Source organism: Manis javanica, chromosome 2 (assembly GCF_040802235.1).
Source record: "Manis javanica isolate MJ-LG chromosome 2, MJ_LKY, whole genome shotgun sequence".
Classification (NCBI taxonomy): domain Eukaryota; kingdom Metazoa; phylum Chordata; class Mammalia; order Pholidota; family Manidae; genus Manis; species Manis javanica.
The window spans coordinates 121,631,591-121,654,347 of record NC_133157.1 but is presented as its reverse complement, the minus strand read 5'-3'; the positions used below and the strand labels follow the sequence as shown (position 1 = coordinate 121,654,347).

At 48.4% G+C, this 22,757-nt stretch overlaps 2 protein-coding genes across 27 annotated transcripts in view; one reads left to right on the top strand and one right to left on the bottom strand.

Moving 5' to 3' along the window:
- PRPF18 (pre-mRNA processing factor 18) overlaps positions 1-14,642 on the top strand; it is a 70,292-nt gene extending 55,650 nt beyond the window's left edge. For all 15 annotated transcript variants that reach the window (XM_037001638.2, XM_073229268.1, XM_037001634.2 and 12 more), the window contains 2 exons: positions 7,705-7,844; positions 10,718-14,642. The gene's annotated coding sequence lies outside the window, so the exon portion shown is untranslated. The remainder of the gene's footprint in view (positions 1-7,704; positions 7,845-10,717) is intronic.
- Positions 5,565-22,757, bottom strand: part of FRMD4A (FERM domain containing 4A) — a 560,227-nt gene continuing 543,034 nt past the window's right edge. For 9 of the 12 annotated variants that reach the window (XM_073229260.1, XM_073229261.1, XM_073229258.1 and 6 more), the window contains 4 exons: positions 22,514-22,681; positions 20,018-20,877; positions 18,079-18,175; positions 5,565-8,685 (listed from right to left, as the gene is read on the bottom strand). In XM_073229260.1, coding sequence (XP_073085361.1) covers positions 8,583-8,685; positions 18,079-18,175; positions 20,018-20,877; positions 22,514-22,681 — 1,228 coding nt within the window. In that variant the 3' untranslated portion in view covers positions 5,565-8,582. Of the gene's footprint in view, positions 8,686-15,850; positions 15,923-18,078; positions 18,176-20,017; positions 20,878-22,513; positions 22,682-22,757 lie in introns of all 12 variants that reach the window. The other 3 variants (XM_073229259.1, XM_017670521.3, XM_073229255.1) reach the window with 1 other exon arrangement.

Genomic DNA, 22,757 nt, shown 5'->3' with positions numbered 1-22,757 from the left:
TACAGTTAGCGTACATTTTTAATTGAAGTAAAACCTGTGTAGAGAAAAATGTACAGATCCGAAGAGTATCATATAATGATGAAGTTTTCAAAGTGAACACATCTCTAAGTAACAGCCACTGAGGCAGGAAAGGGAGTATTACTGGTGCCCCTGGTGTCTCTTCATGCCCCTCCTGGTCACAACCATAGTCCTGATTTCTAACATCATTTTTAAGGAAACACCTTCATTGATATGTAATGCATGTGGCACAAAATCCACCCATTTGTCATAGGGTCCTAGAATAGTCACAGAGTGGTGTACCTATCACCATAGCCAAAGTTCAGAGCATAACATCATCTCCCAAAAGACCACCCAAAATAGTCACTCCCACATAGGTTAGTTTTGCCTGTTTTTTAGTTTGCTTGTTCATAAATGGAGTCAAACAGTTTTCCTACCCTCTGTTAGGCTTGACTTCTTTCAGTTTCCGATACCATCCTGTGGTGTGTGGTTGTGGTACATTCATTCTCATTGCTGTAGCTCACAGTTGAGATTTGCATTACAAATCCATTCTGTTAATAGGTATTTGACTCATTCCCAGTTTTTGTGTGAATGTTGTGTTTGTGTGTTTTGGTGAATATAAATTTCTGTACAGGGTATACCACGGTGTGAAGTTTCTGGGACCTAGGCTGTGCATGCACTCAGCTGTGGAAGGTACCGTCAAGAGTTTTCCAAAGGGCTGGTACTGTTTTGGGATTTGAGAGTTCAGGACTCCACATCATGGCCACACTTGATAAGTCCTCTGTCATTTTCACTTAGTCCTGGTGGGTTATCACTGTGGTTTTAATTTGCACTTTCCTTTTGACAAAGCTGAGCCCCCTTTTTATGTGCATCCTGACCATTTGTATGTTATTTTTTTTCTGTCCATTTTTTCCCATTGCATTTCCTGCCTTTTCCTTACTGTTTTATAGTTCTGTTTGTATTTTGGCTATGAGTCCTTTGTTAAATATGTACAGTACAAATATTTCTCCCATGCTATGGCTTGCCTTTGTGCTAGGTTTTCTTTATGCAAAAAGGAAATCATCTCATAACTAGCTCAGATATTGGCACAACCTTTGCCATGTCTTTGCCAGATAGATTTTATAAAAATCAAATCATATGTCAATCTTAAATGTGATTTTTTTTCTCCTGCTTAATGATGTTATCATAATGGCATGCCTAAGAGTATAGGATTTGAGAGAAGAAATCGTGCTTTTGTATTTCTGTTAAACTTCCAGTTTTATTAGGGTCTTTTTTATTTAAGAGTTGACTCTTCTATTTTTATTCTTTTGGAGTGCAGTTTATATGCCATACGTGTGTAGTGTGGATGCTGCCAGTTTATCCATATTTTCATTCTCCATGCCCTCTGTGCTGACAGAACCCTAATTTGTTCAGAGCTGCAAAGTGCACAGTTAGAACTGCATGCTCTTCTAGGACCCTTTGAAGGTAGGATTAGGTATGTGACTGCCAACACCTGTGGATGGCAGCCTGTTGGCTGGGATTTCAGGAAAGCTATGCTTTTCTAGAGAAAGAGACTTAGCTGACAGACCTATGTGGACCTTCTCTGTTCTTTCCTGGAAAGTGGTCATGATGCTTAGATGCTCTGCAGCCCTCCTGCAGTCTTGATGATGAGAGACACATCCTAAAGATGTCAGAGTCACTTCTTTGATGGTATCTTGGAGTCATTGCACCAACCTTGAACTGTTTTATTAGTCATCGGTATCCAGAGAAACAGCCAATAGGAGATGGAGATACATACATTTCACCAGTTTGGAAAAAGGTGTCTTGACATGTTATTATTGCCCTTCCTTCTAAGACAGTGACTCACATTTACACTAACATGGGCCAGAAGGTGCGTGTGTTTTTTTATCCTTTCTAAAATCTTTTTTTCATTGAAAAACTGAGAATTGGTGCATCCTCTGTATTAGAGCAGTACATTTTAGAAGTCACCATCTGATTTTTGAGCTTTTTAGTTGGTCTGTTGACTAGGCACTTGTGGTGAGCTGTTGAGCAGGCGCAGCTTAGGCCACCTCGGACAGAGTGCTGGCTGGAAGCTTCTGCATCTCCCCCTGCACCTTCCACACACCGTTTCAGGGTCAGGGCTCTGCAGACCACACTTCTTTGCTGGCTGGCTTTTCCATAGGGGCCACTGATGGTGAGAGACTGGAAGCCGGAGGGAAGGAGGAATCTGCCCCCTCTGTTGCCTCAGTTCCCAGCAGTGGGGGCGCTGATAGTCACCTCGGGATGGAGGAGCTGTGACAGCGGGCAGGTCCCACACTTGACCAGCCAGCTATGCCTGCCGTGGCTGCTCGGTCTGTAGAGGTGGGGAGCAAGCCTGTGGGTCCTGCCGAGCTCCTGCCTGCTGCTGCTGCGGCGTCCACTTGGTGGTTTGCCACCCAGCTCTGTGGGCACCTGCTGAACTGCTGGGAGTTGGTGATCCCCACCTTTGCTTCCCTGGTCTACAAGGGGGCTGCTTCCTGTGCTTGTCACCTTTGTAGCTTAGCATTCCCTTTGTGCCTTCACTTCTTCTGTCTGGTTAACAGCCCTTCATGTGAAGCACTCATAGAGTAATGGGAGATGATGGGGGGTCCTTGCCCTCCTGACCCCACAGGAGGCTGTTGAGTCCAGCACCTGAGCATGGGGTCGCCTTCATTCTAGCCCCTTGAGCCCGATCAGCACCTCCCTGGTTTGGTTTTCTCTCTCGTCCCTCTGGACCCCATTGCAGTCGCTTTGGTTGCCTTCCCCAGGTCCTTCGGCTCTCCTCCCTTGTCCCTCTGGCGCAGCACACTAGGGAAGCAGGCCTGGATGTTTCCTCAGACCTGGGCCTGGCCAGTCGGTACCGCGCAGGGCAGGCAGTGCTCAGGTCCGCGACCCATGACGCCTGTCTGTGGCTCCTCTGAGCTGTGACCCTGGCTCTGCCTGCCCTTGACCTGTGCGCTCCTTTCCCAGTGGTCTTATGTAGCTTTCTCACACCAGGTGGAACACGGAGGCAAGCTCAAAGTCTTTTCCTACCTCCACACTTAGAGCAACTTTTCTTACCTCACCTGGGGGAAAGGTGTTCCCCCTCCTGGCACTGGCTGATCCGCCACTGGCTGCCCCTGCTTTCTTACCTCTTAATGTGTTAATGTGATTTACTTTTTACTCTCCCTCCCTCCACCTCCCACCATAATGTAAATCTGAGGGCTGGGGCTTCACGGCTTCACATCCATTTAGCCTGTGGCAGATGTGAGGAGAGAAAGCAGCAGGCAGTCAAGATCGCAAGGTTTGGGGCGGGAGCACTGGTAGGCTGGATTTGCTTGTAAATGAACCAAGGAAGGTCATTACTGGAGTAGGTTTGGAGGGGAAATCAAATACAGTTCTGGACATGCTAGTGGGTTAGACATCCATGGGGAGGTGAGAAGGCAGTGGGATCTGAAGAGGCCAGGGAATGGCGATGAATGTAGGTGTCCTCGGGTGACAAGGAAAGACACAAGGTGAGATGAGAGCCCCAAGAAGAGAGACCGTGGATGGCGTGGAGAAGCCAGCCGAGCCCAGGGACACTCCTGTGCGAAGGCATCAGGGGGCAAAGGAAAACTACCAGGGAGATGGGAGAGAGGAGCCCCGGTGAGCCAGGAGAATGTGGTGTCCAGGGCTTGTGAAGGGTGTTTCAGGGAAGTGCAGGGGATCCACTGTGTGGGTGTGGCTGATAGGCCACATGAGACAAGGACAGAGAATTAATCATTGTATTTGGTTTTGTGGGAGTCATTCTTGACCTTAACAAAGTGGTCTTGATAGAATGGGGGGAATGGTGGTGTGATTGGAGTGGGTTTGATAGAAAATGTATGAATGAATGAAAAACAAAAAGAACCCACTAGTTTGTGGGGATAAAATTTTATGGAGAGAAAAATGGGTTTCTGATTGAAACAGTTTTGGTACACTTCCAAATTATAAATATATGGGCCTTATCAATTAATCTGTGTGCTATTTAGGCTCCTGAATGGAGATGGGGATCTCCAGGCCCTTCAGTTCTTGTCTAATCCATATTGACTGTGCAGGGTGGGTACTATGAGGCAGAAAGATTGTATCTCTGCAGGCTCTGTGGCCGTTCCCCTGCCACCTCTGACCAGTCAACTCCTTGGACAAGGTGTCATTGGGGGAGCCTATCTACACACTTGTTGGTCTCTCTCCTTGGGACTCTTAATTTTAATCTTTTATCTGTTTAATGCTGGTGACCTCATTTCTCTGTTATGCTCATGTGTCTGTCTAATTCATGAGCATGGAAGCTTTTGAAGGTCTGGACTCATCACATGCAGTGGGTGACATTGCTGCCTGCCTGCTAGGCCTCAGCAGTTCTCTGACACACCTCTCATTAGGGAGTTTGCCTGTGAATGCTTTTGAATTAGTATTCTGGGAGAAAGGAAGGAAAGGGTGGCTATTTCTAATGCTTTCTGTTGGGATTGTTTCTTATGTAAAGAGTAACTGTCTGGAATTGCCTTGTTGGCACTGTATCAGGAGTGTGTGTGTATGTGGGGGTAGGTGCTGAAAGGCAGGAAAGAAGTGGAGGAGTCCCATCTTCTGTGTGCCAGTTGCTTACGTATGATAGAGCTTAATGAAGAGATACTGGATTTATTTCCTCAGCTGTGACATATTTACATGTAACAGACTTACAGAAAACCCGTTTGTTTGAAATTAGTGTTGATTGTTTTGAGATATGGAGGCCCTGGTCTTTCCCAGGAAAGGTGTAGGAAGTCCCAAATGCTGTTCTGATGGGCCTGCTTCCAGACATTCCTTGCATTCTCTATGGATTGTTTTCATTTTTGGTAGGGGTTGGCTCACTCTAGTGGCAAATGCTCCATCCAGGGATGTTCCTGGCCACCAGACTAGGTTCCTGCTAGTGAAGAGATGCATGGTGGGTTAGGGTGCCAGGAGCTGGGGATTCTTTGCCACAAAGTCTCTACTAGAGTAAGCCATCTGCCGCTTTCCCTGTAAGTGTGGACTTTTCATACTTGCAAACCCAGCAGGCTGTAGGTGTAGAGGTTGGGTGACGATTTGAGCTGTGGTGTGAGCACAGGATGAACAGCAGTGTTAGCAAAGAGCCTGAGCTCCCTGCTGTCTTCCCTGAGTGGTCCTTTGCATCCTGCATGGAACCAGGGACTACATGGAGACAAGAGGAAAGGGTGACCTCCAAAACCCAGATACCCTCAGCGCTTCTGCCACCGGGGATGTTTTTGTGGGAATAGTACCCATGCCATGCGTGGCACAGGGATAACTCTTTGTAAGGACAGATACAAACACCAAGATAGCATCTCGGCAAAGACTATTCTCTTATCTCAAATCCTTCTTTGTAGTAGGTGGGACACACCACAGAGAATACAGTCTTCGTATACCAACAAAGAGCAATGAGAATAAGAGGGAATTAGCCTCTGCTACACAAAACAAGCTTGTCTACATCACCTATCGAGTGAGAATCTGCCCCCAGTGAGGACAAACACACACAGAAGGATTACAGATTCCTGGAGCATGCTTAAGCATTTGTCAGTTAGAAACAAATCTCCAAGAGGCAACTGAGATCTTTTCATTTTGAAAATGCTTTAATAAGTGTTGACAACACTGTTTTGCAAAATGTAAAGGTACTATACAAATTCTTAATACAAAAAGAATAAATTAAAAGCAGATTTCTTTTTAATTCTGCAGTTTTGTCTACAACATACAGCTTTTTCGTTGATTACAGTTGGAACAGAATCCAGTAAAATCATTTTTCATGCTCTACAGTCAGTTTCAGGAGCAACCTCATCCTTTTCCCCCATTAAACTAGAGTCCATTTTACACGACTTGTAATAAACTATTGACATTAATGTGTATGTAACTTTACACCTAGTTAACTAAGCAGTAACTGGTCATCTGATAGCACCTGGATGGGGTTTGCTATATTTAGAGCTAAACTAATACTGCGTGAAAACAAATGGGAATTTTAGCAGTTTCAACACTCATCTGCATATATTAAAATAAAATCCACCTGTCTCACAACATAATCTGATGTAGGTGTTTTCACCAGTCTTCTGGCTAAACAGGCAATTTTCTTACACGTATCCAAAGAAGTCAGTAGGGGCTTTCTATCTAACTAGGGGCTTCATGTTTTAATTTGTTTTAGCGAAACAGGGGTATAGAAAGCTCGCCAGTGATTGTATATGATAATGCCACCGTTTTGCACTGCACTGTCAGTACTCAGGTCGGTCTCAAAGGACCAACACTGGGTGTGCGTTCTGTAGCAACAGTGAAGTTAAACAGTAAAACCTGTTTCACTTAATCTCCATCTCTACCACTGGACTATCCTGATGTTTGAGCTATAATTCCCCCTCCATTGCTTTCTGCCCCCCAGATCCAAAACCCAAGTGTTTAGAAAGAATTTTTGTCTCATTCCTTATAACCCAACTGGGCTAAAAAACTTGACCCAATTGAGTTCAGACTTGATTTCAAACTACTGTACACGTTGTATAACCTGCAGCCCTCTGGCCTTGTCACCTTGTTTCCCTTTTGACTTTCCCTGCTGCCCATCGTATCTGTATATCTTCTGGGAGAAAGAAGAATGGGCCAATGTATAATGTTTCCAAATGGGGAAGGGAATAAACCTGCTGTCCTAGCTCTAACCATGAAAGTCAGAGCATGAGAAATACTGCCCCCAGAATCATTTAATAACATTATTACTAGTTTCATTTATCTTGCGGGGTTTACCACTGAAGTGTTCTGTGAATATGAATCCCTTCTTGCAAGCTGCTGTCACCAGTCCTGCTGCTCTGCACGCAGAGTGGGGGACGCCAGGCCTTGTGTTGCCCAGACTGGTTCAGCCCTCAGTGTGTGACCCTCCTGGTGCTTTTCAGGTTGCAGCGAGGGCATTGCCGTGGTGAGTTAGGTCATGGGGTCCAGTCTCACCCTTATGGTCTGGCAGAGTCTATTGTTATCCTTGGATTACATGTACATAAAGATTTTTCTTTTTACACTAAAGCTAACTTCAGTTCTGCTTTTCCATGAAACTACCCCCACCCCAGTTCCTTTCTCTGGCTGTCAAATCCCTTTCCAATAGGAAGTCATTGCAAGTGAGAAAAAAAATCTCCAGGCCCTACTTGTACCACTAAGCATGGCATGCTACCATGTGGAGAGCGCATTTGTGCCATTTTGAATAATCCAACTAAGTGTGTGTGCACTTGTTATTATGAAGGGTTCTGAGGCTTTTGAAGACTGATGGCTTTTTCCAGTTGTGCAAGAAGAAATAGCTCCAACACATATGTCTAAGGCAGCTCCCACCCACCTTCTTGCTGCTGTCCTTCCTCCTCCCTCTTTTGGTGTCTGCAGACAGATGTGGTCCATCATGGGAGCTGGTATTTTTTTTCAACCCTGCTCTGCCTGCTAGCCAGTAGACCTGTGAGTAAAATCTTTCTACCTAAGGGCATACTTGGGTTTTCTGAGTAAGTGACACATTAGTAACCAGAAGTTGGGTCTGAGGCTCTTGGTCATACAAGTGCTAACAAACATAAAATGAGCCACAACAGTTAAACACTTGAATGGATTGCAGTGTGCTTTTCCCTTGGTTTCCCATAAAAAAATAAAATGAAACACTCTGTGCAAAAAAAACAGTATACACTTTTACTGGTCGTTTAATGGGAGAGTAACACCTGGCAATCATCACCTTAAGTTTCCTAAAAATCCCAACAGGAAAGCAGCTTTGTGCAGTGGGCTTGACTGCAGAGCTGAGCTAGCAGGACGCTCACCACTCCCCGTCCGTTCGGTGTGTCCAGGCCCACAGAGAGCCAAGGCAGCTCTGCCAGCCACCACTCCCGACTTCATCGCACTGGGTGAGTTTCTCTGTGGGATGGCAAGGGAGAGGGATGAAGAGGGGAAATGATTTACAAATGGTTGACTTTGACTTGTGGTATGTAGGAGCAGTTTAGAATTCAAGAGATCTCATTGCAGAAAAAATGTCTTCCTCTTGGCCCCTCTTTATTTTTTTTTGTGTTTTATTTTTACATTTTTAAATCTTTGGCAGCATAGAACTGATTGTGATCCTCTGATCATCTCTGATGGGGTAAGCTTCCTTTTTCATTCTCTCCCTCCCTGAACAGCCCCCCAGGGACCAGTTCAGGTGGCAACTGAATATTCCCACCCATGTGTCCTCTCCACAAAGGGCTTGATGGGCCTGCAGGTGGCAGGCTGGCCAATGCTTCATAGTCTTTCCAGATCACCCTGTACTTGAGTTCCCTTTCCTGTCTTCTACCAGCGCCACTTGTCCACAGGAATTTGATGCTGGTCAGCTTCCCTGATGGTTCCTGGCCGGGGCTGTCCTGGCAGGGAGAAGCCACCGAGGTGCCATTGAGGATTGGTGCCTAGCTCTCTCTGGGCATGAGAGCCAGGGATCACACAGTGGGACCGGAACCTTCTAGAATGTCTCCTCAGTCAGGTTTTTGAGGGTAAGGGGATGTGGAGACGGGAGAAAAGTGCTGAGGGCTGAAGCTGGTGCAGGGTGACAGTGCGTCTTGGGTAAGGCAAATGAGAGGCAGTGAGGTGATCTCAGAATGGCATTGAGGCCGGCTGGCTCACACGAGGGTCCCGGGCTTGGCTTTTTCCTGCCCGTACCACTGGACGTCGGCTAGTTCTGGGTAGAGGGAGGAATCCAGGAAACAGCTATCACTGTAGCTCCTGCAGGGAATCCAAGGAGATGAGATGGTTAGTGGAGAATGACCCTATCAACCTGTGTTCAGGAGTCCATATTGGTCTATAGCTGGTTGATGTAGATCGTTAAGTTTCCCCTGTTGATGAGGAACTGGGCCTAGTTGGGTGCTGTGGATACAGAACGCTCTCCTGGACTGAAAAAATCCACGCCCAGGGGTCTTTACCCTTGAGCCCTGGGGAGGAGGAGAAGGGAGCTGGCACTCAGGCGGTGCTTCTCAGGCTTGGCTGGACCCCTGGGAAGTCCCCCAAATACTCATGTGTCTGGCATGTGTGTGAGAATTGGCAGCTTTGGGAGCCCCCTACAGGGTCTCCGTGCAGCCAGGGCTCCCTTGGGCTGGGTTCCTCAGGGGCCTTGTTCCCCCAGGTCCTCTGAGAGCCTCAGGCATGACCAGAGTCCACTACATTTTTATTCTGTCCTAGAAGCACATTAGAAACGTCTGGTTTCCCTGTAGTGAAACTGAGGTGATGTTTATTTTAAATTACATGGGTTTTGTGATTTGAAAATAAGGCCTTTTGAACTTCTTTCAGGTACTATCACTGTGTAGGTTGGGTAGAAGTAATTTTTCCATATCCAGAAGTGATCCCACAGGAGTTTGAGCTGCTAATCAGTACTAGGGACTATTACTAGGAAAGAGTCCTTTTTCAGTGATCCTAAACTAGCTTTTTCAGTGCAAGATGAAGGTCAGACTTAATCTCAGTACAGGAAGGTGGGGGAGGGAGGTGCCAGAGGCTGGGGAGCGGCCTGAGCTGGCATTGCTAACCTCCACTCTGTTAGAACAGCTGCCAAGTGGCCTGCGTGCTGCTTCCTGTGTGCCTTTAGCCTTCAGTTTCTGAAGTGACATACCTGTGAGTGACTGATCTGTAACTTGGGGTTCATAACATCTGTGTGTTATGGCTGGATTTTCAGGTTTGACCGCCCCAGAGCATGTGCCATTTTGGGGATAGATGTATCTGTTTGGAAACTCTGTGTCAGAAGATTCCCTCCCTGACACTAGGAGTGTGGTTGGGGAGAGACCCTAATGTGATGGGTTCAAAGAAAAATGAGTATAAAGAGCATTTTAGACATAACTTCATGAGTCCCATTCATCCCCATTTCCATTGATTTGCTGGCCTCTCTAGGAACAAACAGGTGAAGGCATTCTGGATTTGGTAAGTGTTTCTCACTGGGCTTCCAAGAAACCCAAAACACCTGTGAGCCTTTTGTGAGCATCCTGTATCTGAAACCCCTGAAGTACACTGAGGTTAATACCACTTAGTGGCTTCAGGTGCAAAGTCCCTAGCCCCGTGTGGTGCCCTCCACCAGAATGTCACCCCACCCCTCAGCAGGGGTGTATAAGAGACACAGGTGGCCTGTTCAGGTGCCCAAGTGGCTTTTATGCTAGGAGGATGTCAGCTTCCTCCTGAGAGTGCAGCTGACAGGAAGTGAAGCTGGAAAGAGAACCAGCAAGCCCTGGTTCCACACTGGTGCTCACCAGGAGGCAGGCATGAGAATAGCATTTGGGACCTACCTTCTCCACAAACACTAATATAAAGCTTTAGCCATCTGAGCAGGTAACTTTAACTTATTCTGACTTCCAGAAACAGAAACATGAGTTTCTAAACCAGGGGTGTTTGTAAAAGAGCTCTAAATAGTTAATTGGCTTTAAAAATAAGCACTTAAACTAGCTTTTATTTACTAAATATTTCTTAGATCACATAAACTGGAAGAACATACGGGTTTTAGTTTGTTTTAATTAAAACAGGTATGTGTTCAGAGTTGACAGCATTATATACATACAACTTCTTTCTCCCTGGGTTTACCAGGCAAATAACTGTTTTTAGTCATGAAAATTTCTTAAGATCTTAAGTGAACAAATATGTAGTGGACATAGTCTGTCCATTTCTCACTGAGGAGGAGCTTTTCCCTAGCAACTGCTGATTTTGTAGCAAAGAAATTACTCTGATCCTCACATTGCCAACAGGACCTATTAGAAAACTGCAACCTATTTTCTGTTCCCAGGAACATCTTCCCCGGGTGAAGAGCTTATGCTGAACAAGAATATGACCTGATGTCTGCCTTCCTTCATGATCTACCTTCTAGAGACTCTCTGCTGGAAAATGAATTAACCACAGGGCTCCCTTTTCCAGTACTGCTCACCAAGTTCTGAGCAGCTAAACTTAAAGGCAGCCAGCCCTGGATTCCTCTGGCCCAGGGTAAAGGACTCCCCAGATCTGAACGGACTGCCAAAGCCACTGTGATCTTGCATCCAGAAGCAGATGACACCGGACCAGTCCCATATGACTTAAAGCTTGATTTCCAACTTTGTTCGTCACCATGAAAATCACCATGGTGGATTAATCAGACTCTTCCACTTACCTGTTTTTCCCTCCTCTATGCCCTTTTCTGTTGCTCCTTAACCTGGGAAGGAAATGCCCTTGTTCATTTCTCCCCAGTGGCTGCCGAGGGAGGTAATGTTGCTGGGTTTCTCTTTTCAGTTAGAGATCCTCTAGTTCTGTCACTAATATCACTGTGAATACCTAGGTTCCCTTTGAAAATGTCAGCTACAGAGCTAAGTGTTTGCAGTCAGGCTACCCAGGGCTTTTTTTCGTTTTTGTGAGGCATTTACAACAACTCTATCTCAGGCTAGGAGATCACCTCCCCAATGCACCAAAAAAAACCCTAACTGACCACTGGCTTGAATGGGCAAATGTACCAATCTAGGAGAGCCAATCTGTCAGCAAGGCTGTGGTTTGTGCCCTGACAGGACTTCCCCTTCAGATAGTGGTCCCCTCTGCTTGGCCTGTGGATGCTTAGATGACTGGTATGTCATGTATGTTAGGGCAGTGCCTCTAACTTTCCACAACCAAACCAACACCTCACTGGGAACTCCCCTGAATTGACAGCCTCAAGTTAGATTACATACCAGGTTTTCTTAATTCAGGATTTAACTCCTTTGGCAGAGCCCTGCTTCTCTGCTAGGAGCATGTGCGAATTGGACTGGGATCAGAACCCCTCTTAAACCCTGGGAAACATCACCAGCTCTAGAGGTAAGGCCTCAGTAGCCCAACAGAAATCCCTAGACTCCAGCTGGAGTTGTCCTCAGTTCTCTTAGCTGAATGAGGTGTCTGCAGTCACCACCACTTGTTGGATTAACACTCCTGGGGAAGTTGAGGTCCAAGAACAAACCCATTGTTTATAAAAGTTGGTCACGAGTCCAGTTTGACGCACCTTGGAATTTTGATTTATTCAGCTGTTTACCAGCAGGATTGGGCCCTGGTTTAAATCTGTATTATAATTTGGTCTTTGCTCTTTGTCATTTTATTTTGTGTTCTGATTTTTTAAAGTACTCAGGTGATGTCTGTCTATCCTTTGTAAAAATATACCTATGACATACCTTTTTGAAGCTTTGGGCAACATCAGTCTGACAGAACCCTTGGCACAGTCTCTCTGCCCTGACCCTTTAACAAGTTGCTCAAATGTGGCCTTTTGGTTGCTGCTACTCCCCCAAAGCTTCTCTTACCCTGAAAAAAGGCTCATTTACTGCACCATAAAGAAAAATAGACAAAATGGTTAATGAGTGAAAAGGCAAAGTCCATGCAGACTAGACAAATGCCTAGCAATGTATTGAGTGGTTAGTGCCTCCTAACAGACTTGAGCTCTTAGTCAAGTAGAGACCTTATAGGAATTTACAGCACTTCTCAGAAATCAGCAGAGATGACCAGCCAGGTTTTTGTTCAAGCCATCTCTGGACTTCCTTGTTCTAACTCAGCTCCCCTGATCCAGATAATGCAGAACTGGGCTTTGAGGGCTGTGTACAACATCTTTCATCAAGAAAGACCACTCCTGAACAATGTGGCTGATTGAGAGTGGGGAAGGTGGACCCAGAGGATATAACACACAGAATCTTATGCATGTACCTCAGAAAAATGGATTTGCTAAAAGACTGATTTCCCATAAATGCCTGATTTTCAGAAAAAGACCAAGACTTCCTGACCAGTAAACATCTATCTGCCAAGCATCTCTTCTATCCTCAAGCCAGTGAACTTAGTGTTTGGATTGGCTGGACAGCACCCTATTTGCACACCTTGCTTATAAATATAGCCTACTCCACACACTTAACTGGACTTACCTGTGGCATGCATTTCCCAAACTGCAATTCCTTTTCTATTACCAAATAAACTCAATTTCTGGCCATTTGAGCTTACTTCAGTTTACCCCTTACTTAGGTTGACAGCCATTATGGGGATTGTTCCAGTTAGACCACTTGGTTCATTTAACTGCACTTGAAAGCAGGGGCTCCCAAATCAAACAGCAGGATACCTGTGTTTGCTGGCCGGCAGAAGCCTCCAAGATGTCCAGATAGCTATTGCAAAAAGCTAATGAAAACGATATAAGCAGTAGGTAAGACAGACATGATTCCTATGTTTCCGTCTCCTCGTCCTAAGCACTCACGGTCTGCTGATCCATATGAATTTCCTTTCCACGCTGAAGAGATTACCCAACTGTAAACAAAGGCCTGTCAGTGGCCTTACAGACGTCCCCAATCTATCCCTGAAGGAGGGCTTCCCTCAGAGCTGATGGGACTGAGGGATTCTTCTATAACTACTCCCACTTATTCCCTTAAACAGCCAAAGGGAAACTAAAATGAAAACAGGAAGCCTTGCCAAACTGGCAGATACTGGGGCTATACTGTTTAAGCTCGACTCACTTTGGAGCCTATAGATAGGATCCTGGGAAAACCGGCAGAAGCTGGTGAAGGCTGAGCGTCCTTACGAGAGCCGGCTTTCCAGCACCCAGTCGAGAGAGGCAGGCAGAATTTCAAGTTGCCCCCAGACGGGCTGGTTATCGGCATTTTCCTCTCTCTCTTTCCATTTGCACCTTTGAGGATACACCTCTTACATCTCTATGGAGTCATCCAGTACTGCCAGGAATATTTGTACCTGTCCCAGCTAAAACTTGACAAGAGAGTTGAAAGGATTTTTAAGTAGCTGTATGGTCAGAAGTTGGCCATACTGGAAGCTGATATTCAGAACCTGATAAACTATTACCTGGGGGTGTGGGGGAGGATCCGGGGGGAATCCCCAGAACATTCCAAAGACTAATAGCTGTAAATCTAGAGCACAGCAATCTCTTGATTTCTGTGTTTTAGTTGACCATCCTGTCCCTGATAGCAGCAAATGGAAGATAATGTCATTGGACGGGTGGGTCAGCCTATGGTGGTACTCAGGAAGCAACCTGATTTTTGTAGCAAGTGAAAATAACTGTCCTGGCCTCACAGGCCGAGTCTCTAGCAGAAGAAACACAGCTCTGCAAGCAATTCAGAGCCCACCTATCCACCTATCCTGCTTGCAGCAATCACAGTAACCTCCCTGGTGTGCTGTATTCTCTCAGCAGCTGCAAACCACCAAGCAAGTGATCGCCCTCAGAATGTCAGGAAAGGAACAGAGGAAACGGCCAACTTAACGGACGGGAACCCAGCATCTTGAGCTATGACCACCACATACAGACTCAGTAACTGCAAGAATTCCATAACTTTAGCTGGAAGTAACGCTAATGCCTTCATTGTCTATCACCTCTCAGGCTGAGAGTCTGATCAAAAGGGGAGAATTTAAAAAATGAGAGAACAGGCCCAAAATAGAGTCCCTTCTGCTAAACCCCACACCACCAAACGAAGACATAAGTGATACTTTTGGCTCTCTCAGAAATGGCATCTTCACCCAGTCAATCAGGAATCGATCATCTGGCTAGCACCAGTTAGGGCATCTGCCTGACAGACCCCTGCCACCTCCTGAAGGAAGTGACCTCTCAATAGCCAGCCTGCTGCTTTGCCTAGTCTGACCTTGTTCCCCTCTGTGCATAAAGGTGTCCATTTTGTATAGCTCCTTCAGGGCTCCTTTTTGTCTTTTAGATTAATTCTTGAATAAAGCCATTGAGATCTTCCAAATTTACTCAGTTGAATTTTGTTTAACACCATCTTCTCAAAGGTTATGCCCTTGCTTTCCTATCCTCCACCTGCCAACTCAGGGACCTGCAGTAACAACTGTGGCAAGTCCCCTAAGTGTTCAGGATCCTCTTCCATCTAGCTCCAAGCCTGCAGCAAAACGACTCTGCTGTTCTCCAAACAAACCTGCCTGGTTCTGCATTTGTTTTGCCTTCGGCACTGCCTCTCTTAGCTTCTTCCACCTAATCCCCTCCTCCTACCCCAGACCTTTGAAGTCAGAAGTGACCCCTCTGCCCTGGGAACCCTTTAAGTCCTTTGCTGGAGGCCCCAGAGCATGTGACACACAGTGCTGTGACTTCATACACCCCCTCTACGGGTCCTGATTTTCAAATTGTTGATCTGGATTGGAACTCTGAGAACTCCGATTTCTGGAATGGTTCCTGGAATATAGTCAGGTCAATCTTTTGATTGAACAAACTTACAACTTTTTATCCACTTCTGACCAATATCCTTTTACTTAACCCTTGAAGGGATGTTTAATTTCAATATCTTGTCTCCCAGTTAGATTTTGATCCCTGAGGACAGGGACCAGACCACGTGTTAATATTTTATGCCCACTACAGCATGGCTTCACAAACTGCCACGTTTTGACTCACCCGGGGGTCTTGTTGAAATGCAGATCAAGCAGTGGGTCAGGAGTCTGGCTTCTGACAAGCTCCCAGCAGTGGAGATGGCTGCTGCTCATCTCTGGACCACATTTGGGAAAGCAGTACCCTACAGCCCCCGGTGGAATACCCAGCTGGCCCTTAAGAATGCGGGATGAGTCATGGGTGACTGGCAGGTGATTCTGGATCAGCTCCAGCTGCCCTTGGTGCTTTGAAATGTAAACTGCGTGGTGCCTTTGGTTTCCTTGATGTTGATTACTAACCCAGTAAAAGCTTCTCCAAGTATGTGTATTACATTGCCCCTGGGAAGGTCTAAAACATACTCTGAGGTATTTTCTGGGAAGGAGCACTGGGAATATCTAACATCTGATGAGAAAACATACGTATAAGCACATAGTTCTATGTGTATCTAGAAGTAAGACAAAAATAATGGTTTCCACACACCATTCAGGTGCTTCCTTCTGGAAATTATGATGTGGGCAAGAGCAACACACAGGCGGGAGCAGGGAGGGGAGTGTTGTGAGGACCAGACGGCCCTTACGGTACCTCTATTCATCAGTGCTCTGGTGAGGTGGAGACTCACACCCATCCAGAATGGGCGAGTGTTCTGTTGCTTCTCTGAACAAAGGAAAGCAGAAGAAGGAAGAGAAGAGAGGCCACGTTAAAGAGAGGAACAGACACAGACATGATTAGTAGCTTATTAATACATTGGAAAGATAGCTGACTCTGTATACCCAAGAGTTAGTGACAAATACATAAGCCATGCAGAGCTTTGAACCTGCATGCGTAAGCCAAAGGCCCTCTGGTTTTGTTAGAAGGTAGGCTTTGGCACTTTCCCCATTTCTCATTTTTTATCACAGAGAACAGTTATTGGTTGTTAATTATAATAACACACAAACTGTTAAGAGCATTTACTTTAGGGGACCAAATTATCTTTTTGTTCCAAAACCAGTTCAAGTGTGTAGGCTTGTGAGGGGTGCTTGTGAATTGCAGAGCCTACTGTCAATCAAAGAGCAATCCTATATGTGCATCAGATGAGACTGGGCATGACCCAGGAAATTTGGAGGATCCAGAGAGAGAGCCCGAAATCTGAAGTTCTTTACCCAAGTGAGATGGTGCCATATATACAGAGGCTCTGTCTGTCATGAATTACTTTTCGTGGAACTCTCAGGCCCCAGGCCTTGCAGCAGCTGCCTGATCACACAAACCAGAGATGAGGTATGTTAGGGAGCATTTTGAAGATCTCTAATTAAAGGACAGAGGGTAGCTGCTGCCCAAAGTCAAAGAAGTGGGTGTGGACACAGGAAGACTGTCCTGGGAACAGCAGTTTCTCTGGGTTGCTAAGAAGGAAAATGCAGGATGGGGTATTCATTGATTGTCTGACTTGAGTTCACATCAGAATCCCCTGCAGGGCTTAAAACAAGAGGCTGGGCCTCACCCCCCGAGTTTCTGATTCACTAGGTCATGGATGGGCCCGAAATCTGCATTTCTAACAAGATACTGGGTTATGCTCACACTGCTGGTCTGGGGATAGCATTTTTAAGAACCACTGGCCTACTGGAAAAAGACAAGGCTTTAGGGTCCAGAGTGTAGGGGTCTTAAAAGTACAGCTGCACCCAGACATGTGACTTTGGGCAAGGCACTGATGTTCTCTGAGCCTCATCTACAAAACTACAAGATCTGTGTATTCCCCAAGCAAGCTTACAGTGAAGATTTTGTGAACTGATGTTAGCAGAAGCTCCCAGCCTTGGGTAAACAGCAAGCACTTAATAAATGTTAGCACCTCTTCTCTTCTGTCAAATACTAAGGCCCCATAAAACCTGGTTTAAAATCACTATAGATAAATTGGTAGAAACAAAAAAATGTCTGCCAGCATGACAGCCTGAAATGCAGCCCATGGGGCCAAGTCTGGGCTTGTTGTTCTCTGATGACTCAGTTCAGACAGCTGCCAAATTTTTCCAGATGTCTCCACTGACACTCCACTAAACTAGGAATCGAATAAAGCTGGGTGGAGGAATCCCTCACACCTCTGACAGGCACTGATAGGATGTACCATCCACCTTTAGAGGCAATGTCCTCTCGACAGAAGAGGCAGGAGTTGTGAGGAAAGCAGGCTGTGTCTATCTGCTGGCTTCAGGAGGTAAAACACCCTGAGATTATGATGCTCTATGCCTGCAGGTAAGGCTTTGTAAGAATCTGACCTGTGGGGCTATTATTCTGCTGTAGGCCACTCCTCAAAGGTCTCAAGGTATCGGATCCCTTTTGTGACTGACAACACCTGGTTGGCCAGGACAAGATGGGAGCTGAGCCTCCTGCCTTTTCCTTAAGATGCATCCTGATTAAGAAGACGCACCACGAGGGAGGCATGGCGTGTGCTTATATCATCTCATCCTCCCTTCCGCCTTGCCTGGCATTTTGAAATCAGCCTGCCTGGTGTAATCAGAACCCAAATCAAATGGTGTATGGGATTCTAGCCAAAGAAATGAACTTTGACTCCTGGTATCACCTCCCCACATTCCCAGAACCACTGCCAACTTCAAAAGAGGAGGATTCCCCTGGCTAATGGCTAATGGGAAGGTGACGTGGAAGGAGGCAGCATATGGGGCTTCTCTGGAAAGAAACTCCAACAAAGAAGAACACGCACCATTCTGCTGATTAACCCTTCTGTCTAGGGTCTCACACTTACTACTACTCTCTTCCTGGCTCTCATGGAATGCTCGAGCTTATTCTAGAAGCAGGCAGAAGAGGATTAAAGGTCTAAAAGGGCCACTCACCCAGTCTGCCAGGTTAGGATGTGGTGGGGGCTGCTTGGGGGTGTTGCTCCAATTTCACTGGACGGCGTTGAGCTTCTCTGGCTCTGAGGTAAGGCAGCTGTGTGCAGGCGGCACAGAAAAGACTGGTCAGACAGGTCACGTGAAGGCGCTTCTTTCCAGAGATGCTGGAGACGACCCCTTGGCAGGGTCAATGGGGGGAAGCATCCACCCCTTTCCCCACACCTGGCCAATTACATTTTCTCCCCAAACCATATAGCTCCAATTCCAAGTCAAACTGGGCATGGGATCCTAGGTTCCCACTTAGCTGAGGGAAAGCAGCTCCCTCCACAGCAACCCAAGTCCCCTGAGGGAGATGGGGCAGGGTGGGGGCAGGACGCCTGTGTGCACAACAGGGAGCCACCAGTGGGGAAGCTGTGCTCTTCCTTAGGAATAGAGCACCTCCAGAAAGGCCCTCAGAGCGTGCCCCCTTTGTGTCCCATGCTCACAATGAACCACTCTGGGACACTACTAAGGGGGCAGGGCTTTTAATAGCTCCTTCCAATCTGACTACTAAGGGTTTATTAATGTGGGCAACATTTTTCTAGCTGGGAAAATTTAGGAAGTAAATCCGACTTAAATGCATCCTTTGCTTTCTTGGGAATGTAATCTTTTCCATCAGTAAACCTCAGATATAGCTCCTTAGAATTTTTACTCTAAAATACGTTTGAAAAGATCTACCTAATCTCTTTAAGAAGAGTAAATCTCCAAGACAAGTGCTACAGCTTCCACAGAACAGCATTCCTGTCCCTGCCGGAACACCGCAGCTTCCAGCAGTGGACAGAGCCTGCTCTGGTGCGCATGGTCTAGTCACTCGTTCTATCTCAAAGTCCTCTCCTGGGAGAGGGATGGCAGATGGCCCTGGGCTTATTTTACAGCAGGAGGAGGAGCAATGTGGGTCTGGTCCGTTTGGCCTAGACTGATGAAGTCCATGGTTCTCTCAGGATTGCCTGCATCCTTTTTATTCTTCCTCTCTGAAACTTATTTTTTGCAGGTGCATGTAATAAACGGGTCAACGTGGATTTGGGGACAGAGGCAGAGCTGGGAGGCCTGGCTCCCTTGAGCCCTGGTGGCCCCTTCTCTGTGCTGTGTTCTCTGGCCCCAGGAACCTCTCTCTCAGTTCCCCAGAGACGACTCCACTTGTCTTTAAGGTCCCCCTCTGCTCCATCCTTGCCCTGCCCCCTTTCTCCAGTCCCAAGCTAGATCCGGACTTGGAGTTCTTCTGCCTGCTGTGGACTCTTTATAGTCACACACTTTCACACTCATTTGATGACGTCTCCACTGCCCCCACTTTGCTTTGTCGGGAGCTCCTCTCCCTCCAGGAGCCCAGTCTGCCTTTCCTGGGAGCCAGTGGTGCTCTGGGCTCCGAGTGCTAGATAAGGGAGCCCTGGATCCTGAAAATGTTAAGACCTAACACCTGGGCATTGACAGCCCTGATCGCCTTTGGTTACTCCTCAGCAGCACTAGGCCAGGCCAGGGGGCCGTCAGGGTCAGTGTGCTGGCCGGTGGACTGTGACAGCAGAGCACCAGTCCGGCCATGGGGGACCCGGCCACACGCAGGGCCCGCCTTCCCCCAATGGGGCACGTGCTGGTCTGGTGTCTCACTCCCGGAGAAGGGCGCGCCTTTTGCTGGGACAACCCCAAGGCCACCTCCGCCCAGCTTCTCCCACTGCCGGCCTCAATGAGGAGTGACTGGAGGGAGGGTTTGCACCCCAAGTGCGGTAGCGGAAATGGGGGTGCCGGCCCAGCCCCAGCGGAGGGTGAGACGGCGCCGGAAAACATGGGTCTCACGCATCTGGCAGCTGGGCTTCAGAGCTGGGGCCCTTCCCTACCGCGAGCCCGGGAACGCGCCACGCTTGCCGCCAGCCCCCCTCACGTGGCATGGCCGCCCCTCCCTGCTCACCTGACGTGGCCTTGCACAGCTGGGGCGTCCTGGTGGCCCTGCTGTGCGCCACGAAGGTGCTCTGGGAGGAGGTGCTGTACTGGGAGCCGCTGTCCGAGGAGGTGGAGCTGGTGTGCGACAGGCGGCTGTGCTCCTTGTGCGCGGCGGCCGAGCGCTGGTACCACTGGCGCAGCTCGTCCGACACGGCGGCGCGGCCAGGGCCCTTGTCGTGGGCGCCCTCGCGGCCCAGCGACGGAGTCCGCAGGATCTGCGAGCGCGACGGTGTCAGGCGGCCCGCGTCGGCCTCATCGCCGCCGCGCCAGCTCTCCCGGAAGAGGCCGCCAGCCGTGTACGAGTTGGACGTCTTGAACTGCGCCTTGACGCTGTAGTGGCCCTCCTGGTCGCTCTCCAGGCTGCGCACCACCACGGGCGTGGTGCTGCCCTCCACGTACAGCGGGTACTCCTTGATGCGGTACTGCGAGCTGGGCTGGCTCTGGCTGTGCAGGTAGACGCCGTGGCCGCCGCCGCGCGCCGCCAGGTTGGGCATGCTGCCTGAGTTCGCAGCGCCCAGCGCGCCCGCCGCCCGCTGCCGCTGCCGCTGCCGCGCGCGCGCCTTGGACGGCGAGTCCTCAGCCAGAGTGGAGTAGTTGGCGTTCATCTGCGCCGGGTAGTAGTGCTCCGAGCTGGAGTGGCTGGTGCAGGAGGAGCAGTCGTCCATGGGGTCCGAGCCGTTGCTGCTACGAGTCCGTGGCGTGTAGAAGTCGGGGCTCCCGGTGTCGTTCTCCGAGCCCAGGAGCTTGCCCTGGGACTCCAGGCTGGAGCTCCGGTGCCTAAAGTGCAGGGCCAGGCTGTGCAGCCGCGTGGGACTGAGGTCCACCGACCTGCGGGGAGATGCGGGGCTGGAGGCTCTGCCATCCTTGGCTCAGTGCCTCTGGCAGGGGTGCCCCCTTGAGGATGTGCCAGCCCACCTCCCTGGGCTTTTCCATCTGGAGCGGGGCAGGTGGGACAGAAGCCAGAGCCCACCTAAGGGTTTCCTCTGAGACAAGCAGGCCAGGAGCCAGAGTTTTTTTTTTTTTTTTTAAGGTGTAAAGGGATTCTGTCCACACAGAAACAAGTGAATCCCTTTTCTAGAATTCCGTTGAACTATGAAATGCCCATTTCTCTAGGGCAAACTGTCCAGCCGAGGCACTTTATACGGTTCAACTAAGCACTGTTATGAAACCCACATAACAGAGAAATTCCCATTTCTCTGGAAGCGTGTACGATGGAAGGTGAGAAGCAAATGCCATGCTACCACTGTCTACAATCCACCCTGCCTGGGGTGACCCACACTATAAATACCCATCAATATCCAGGGGTAGATTATGCCAGGGCCCCAGGTGAAATTCAGCCTGGCCCCACTGGCCAAGCACGGCAAGGCGACTTCAGTCCTGACTCACACGGGGTGGAATGTGAGGCCACCACGTGGCCCTCCATCTCCTCCTGCTCCCAACCTCTCCATCACTCCACTCTGCCACACTGGCCTCTGGGAACGTGTCAAGTGCAGGCCTGCGTCTCTGGGGCTCTGGGATCTCCTCAGAGCTGGCTTCCCCAGCCAGTCAGGTCTCTGCCCACATCACTTCCTTAGAGAGGCCTTCGCTGATGCTTCCATTTAAAAGGTGACCTCACTCTAGCCCCTTGTCCTATTCATTTTTCTTCTTGGTGCTTATGACCACTTGACCTGTATTTCTTTATTGTGACTCTTCACCAACTGAACGATCAGCTAGGTGAGAACAGGGGTGTGGTCTGTTTTGTTTCCTGCTCTAGAAAAATACCTGGGCACTTGATAATGTTTGGTGTATGAATGAATGGAGTGAATAGTGCCTGCAGATGTCAATTTTATCCCATATAAAATGGTTCACTGCTAATGGAAGGATCACATCATCCATTCTTTAAGCTATAATCCCTATGGAATCAATTTTTGATAAAGTGATGGCTTTGGTTTTGCTTCTTTTTAGGAAATGAAGGTGTGGTTCACTGAAGCTTCACTTTGCCTTTTCCTTCTGCTCTTGAGGCATGAACAAGCCCAGTATGAGTTCAGGCCTGAGAAGGCTATGTGAGGACTGGCCAGTAATGACCACCCACCCTGTCAGCAACAGGCCACTCTGGCTCCCCCAGGCTCCCTGCTAATCCTAGCCCCACCTGCCTCCATTTCCACTAGGACAGCTCCTTCCATGCCCGCTGGCTGCAGGAGCTGGGGACTCACTCCTGTGCCCAAGTCCGCACAGCTGCCAACTCCTGGTGCCCGTTGGGCATAGACAGTGGGATAGAATTGGTCTCTTACCTCATGTGGGCTTACTGCTGCCAGCTCACATTTTTATTCTGTTTCACTTTAAGAAGAACTTACCACACTGGTACTGGTTCAGGCCTGACTCTAGTTCCCTCGCTATTTGGGCCAGTTTGGGGCCAGCATTGTCAAATTTCACAAAGGAAGGTCTGGTCGAAGAGGGAGGTGGCCCAGAGGCCTGGCACACTCACCTCGTGGAATGAACGTAGTGGGGACTCCGGACCCGCAGGTCTGGTGTAGACGGCATGCTGGACTGTGCGTCCCAGTGCGGGAGGCTGCGGATGGGGCTGCTCTGCAGGGAGCTGCTGCCCCCTCCAGCCTCGGCGCAGCTGCCAGTGCTGGGGAAACGCTTGTGGCTGCTGCAAAGCAGAGGAGATGACACTGGTCACTGCTGGACAGAAGTGCCCTTTCCCCTGGGAGCTGACTAGCCTTGGG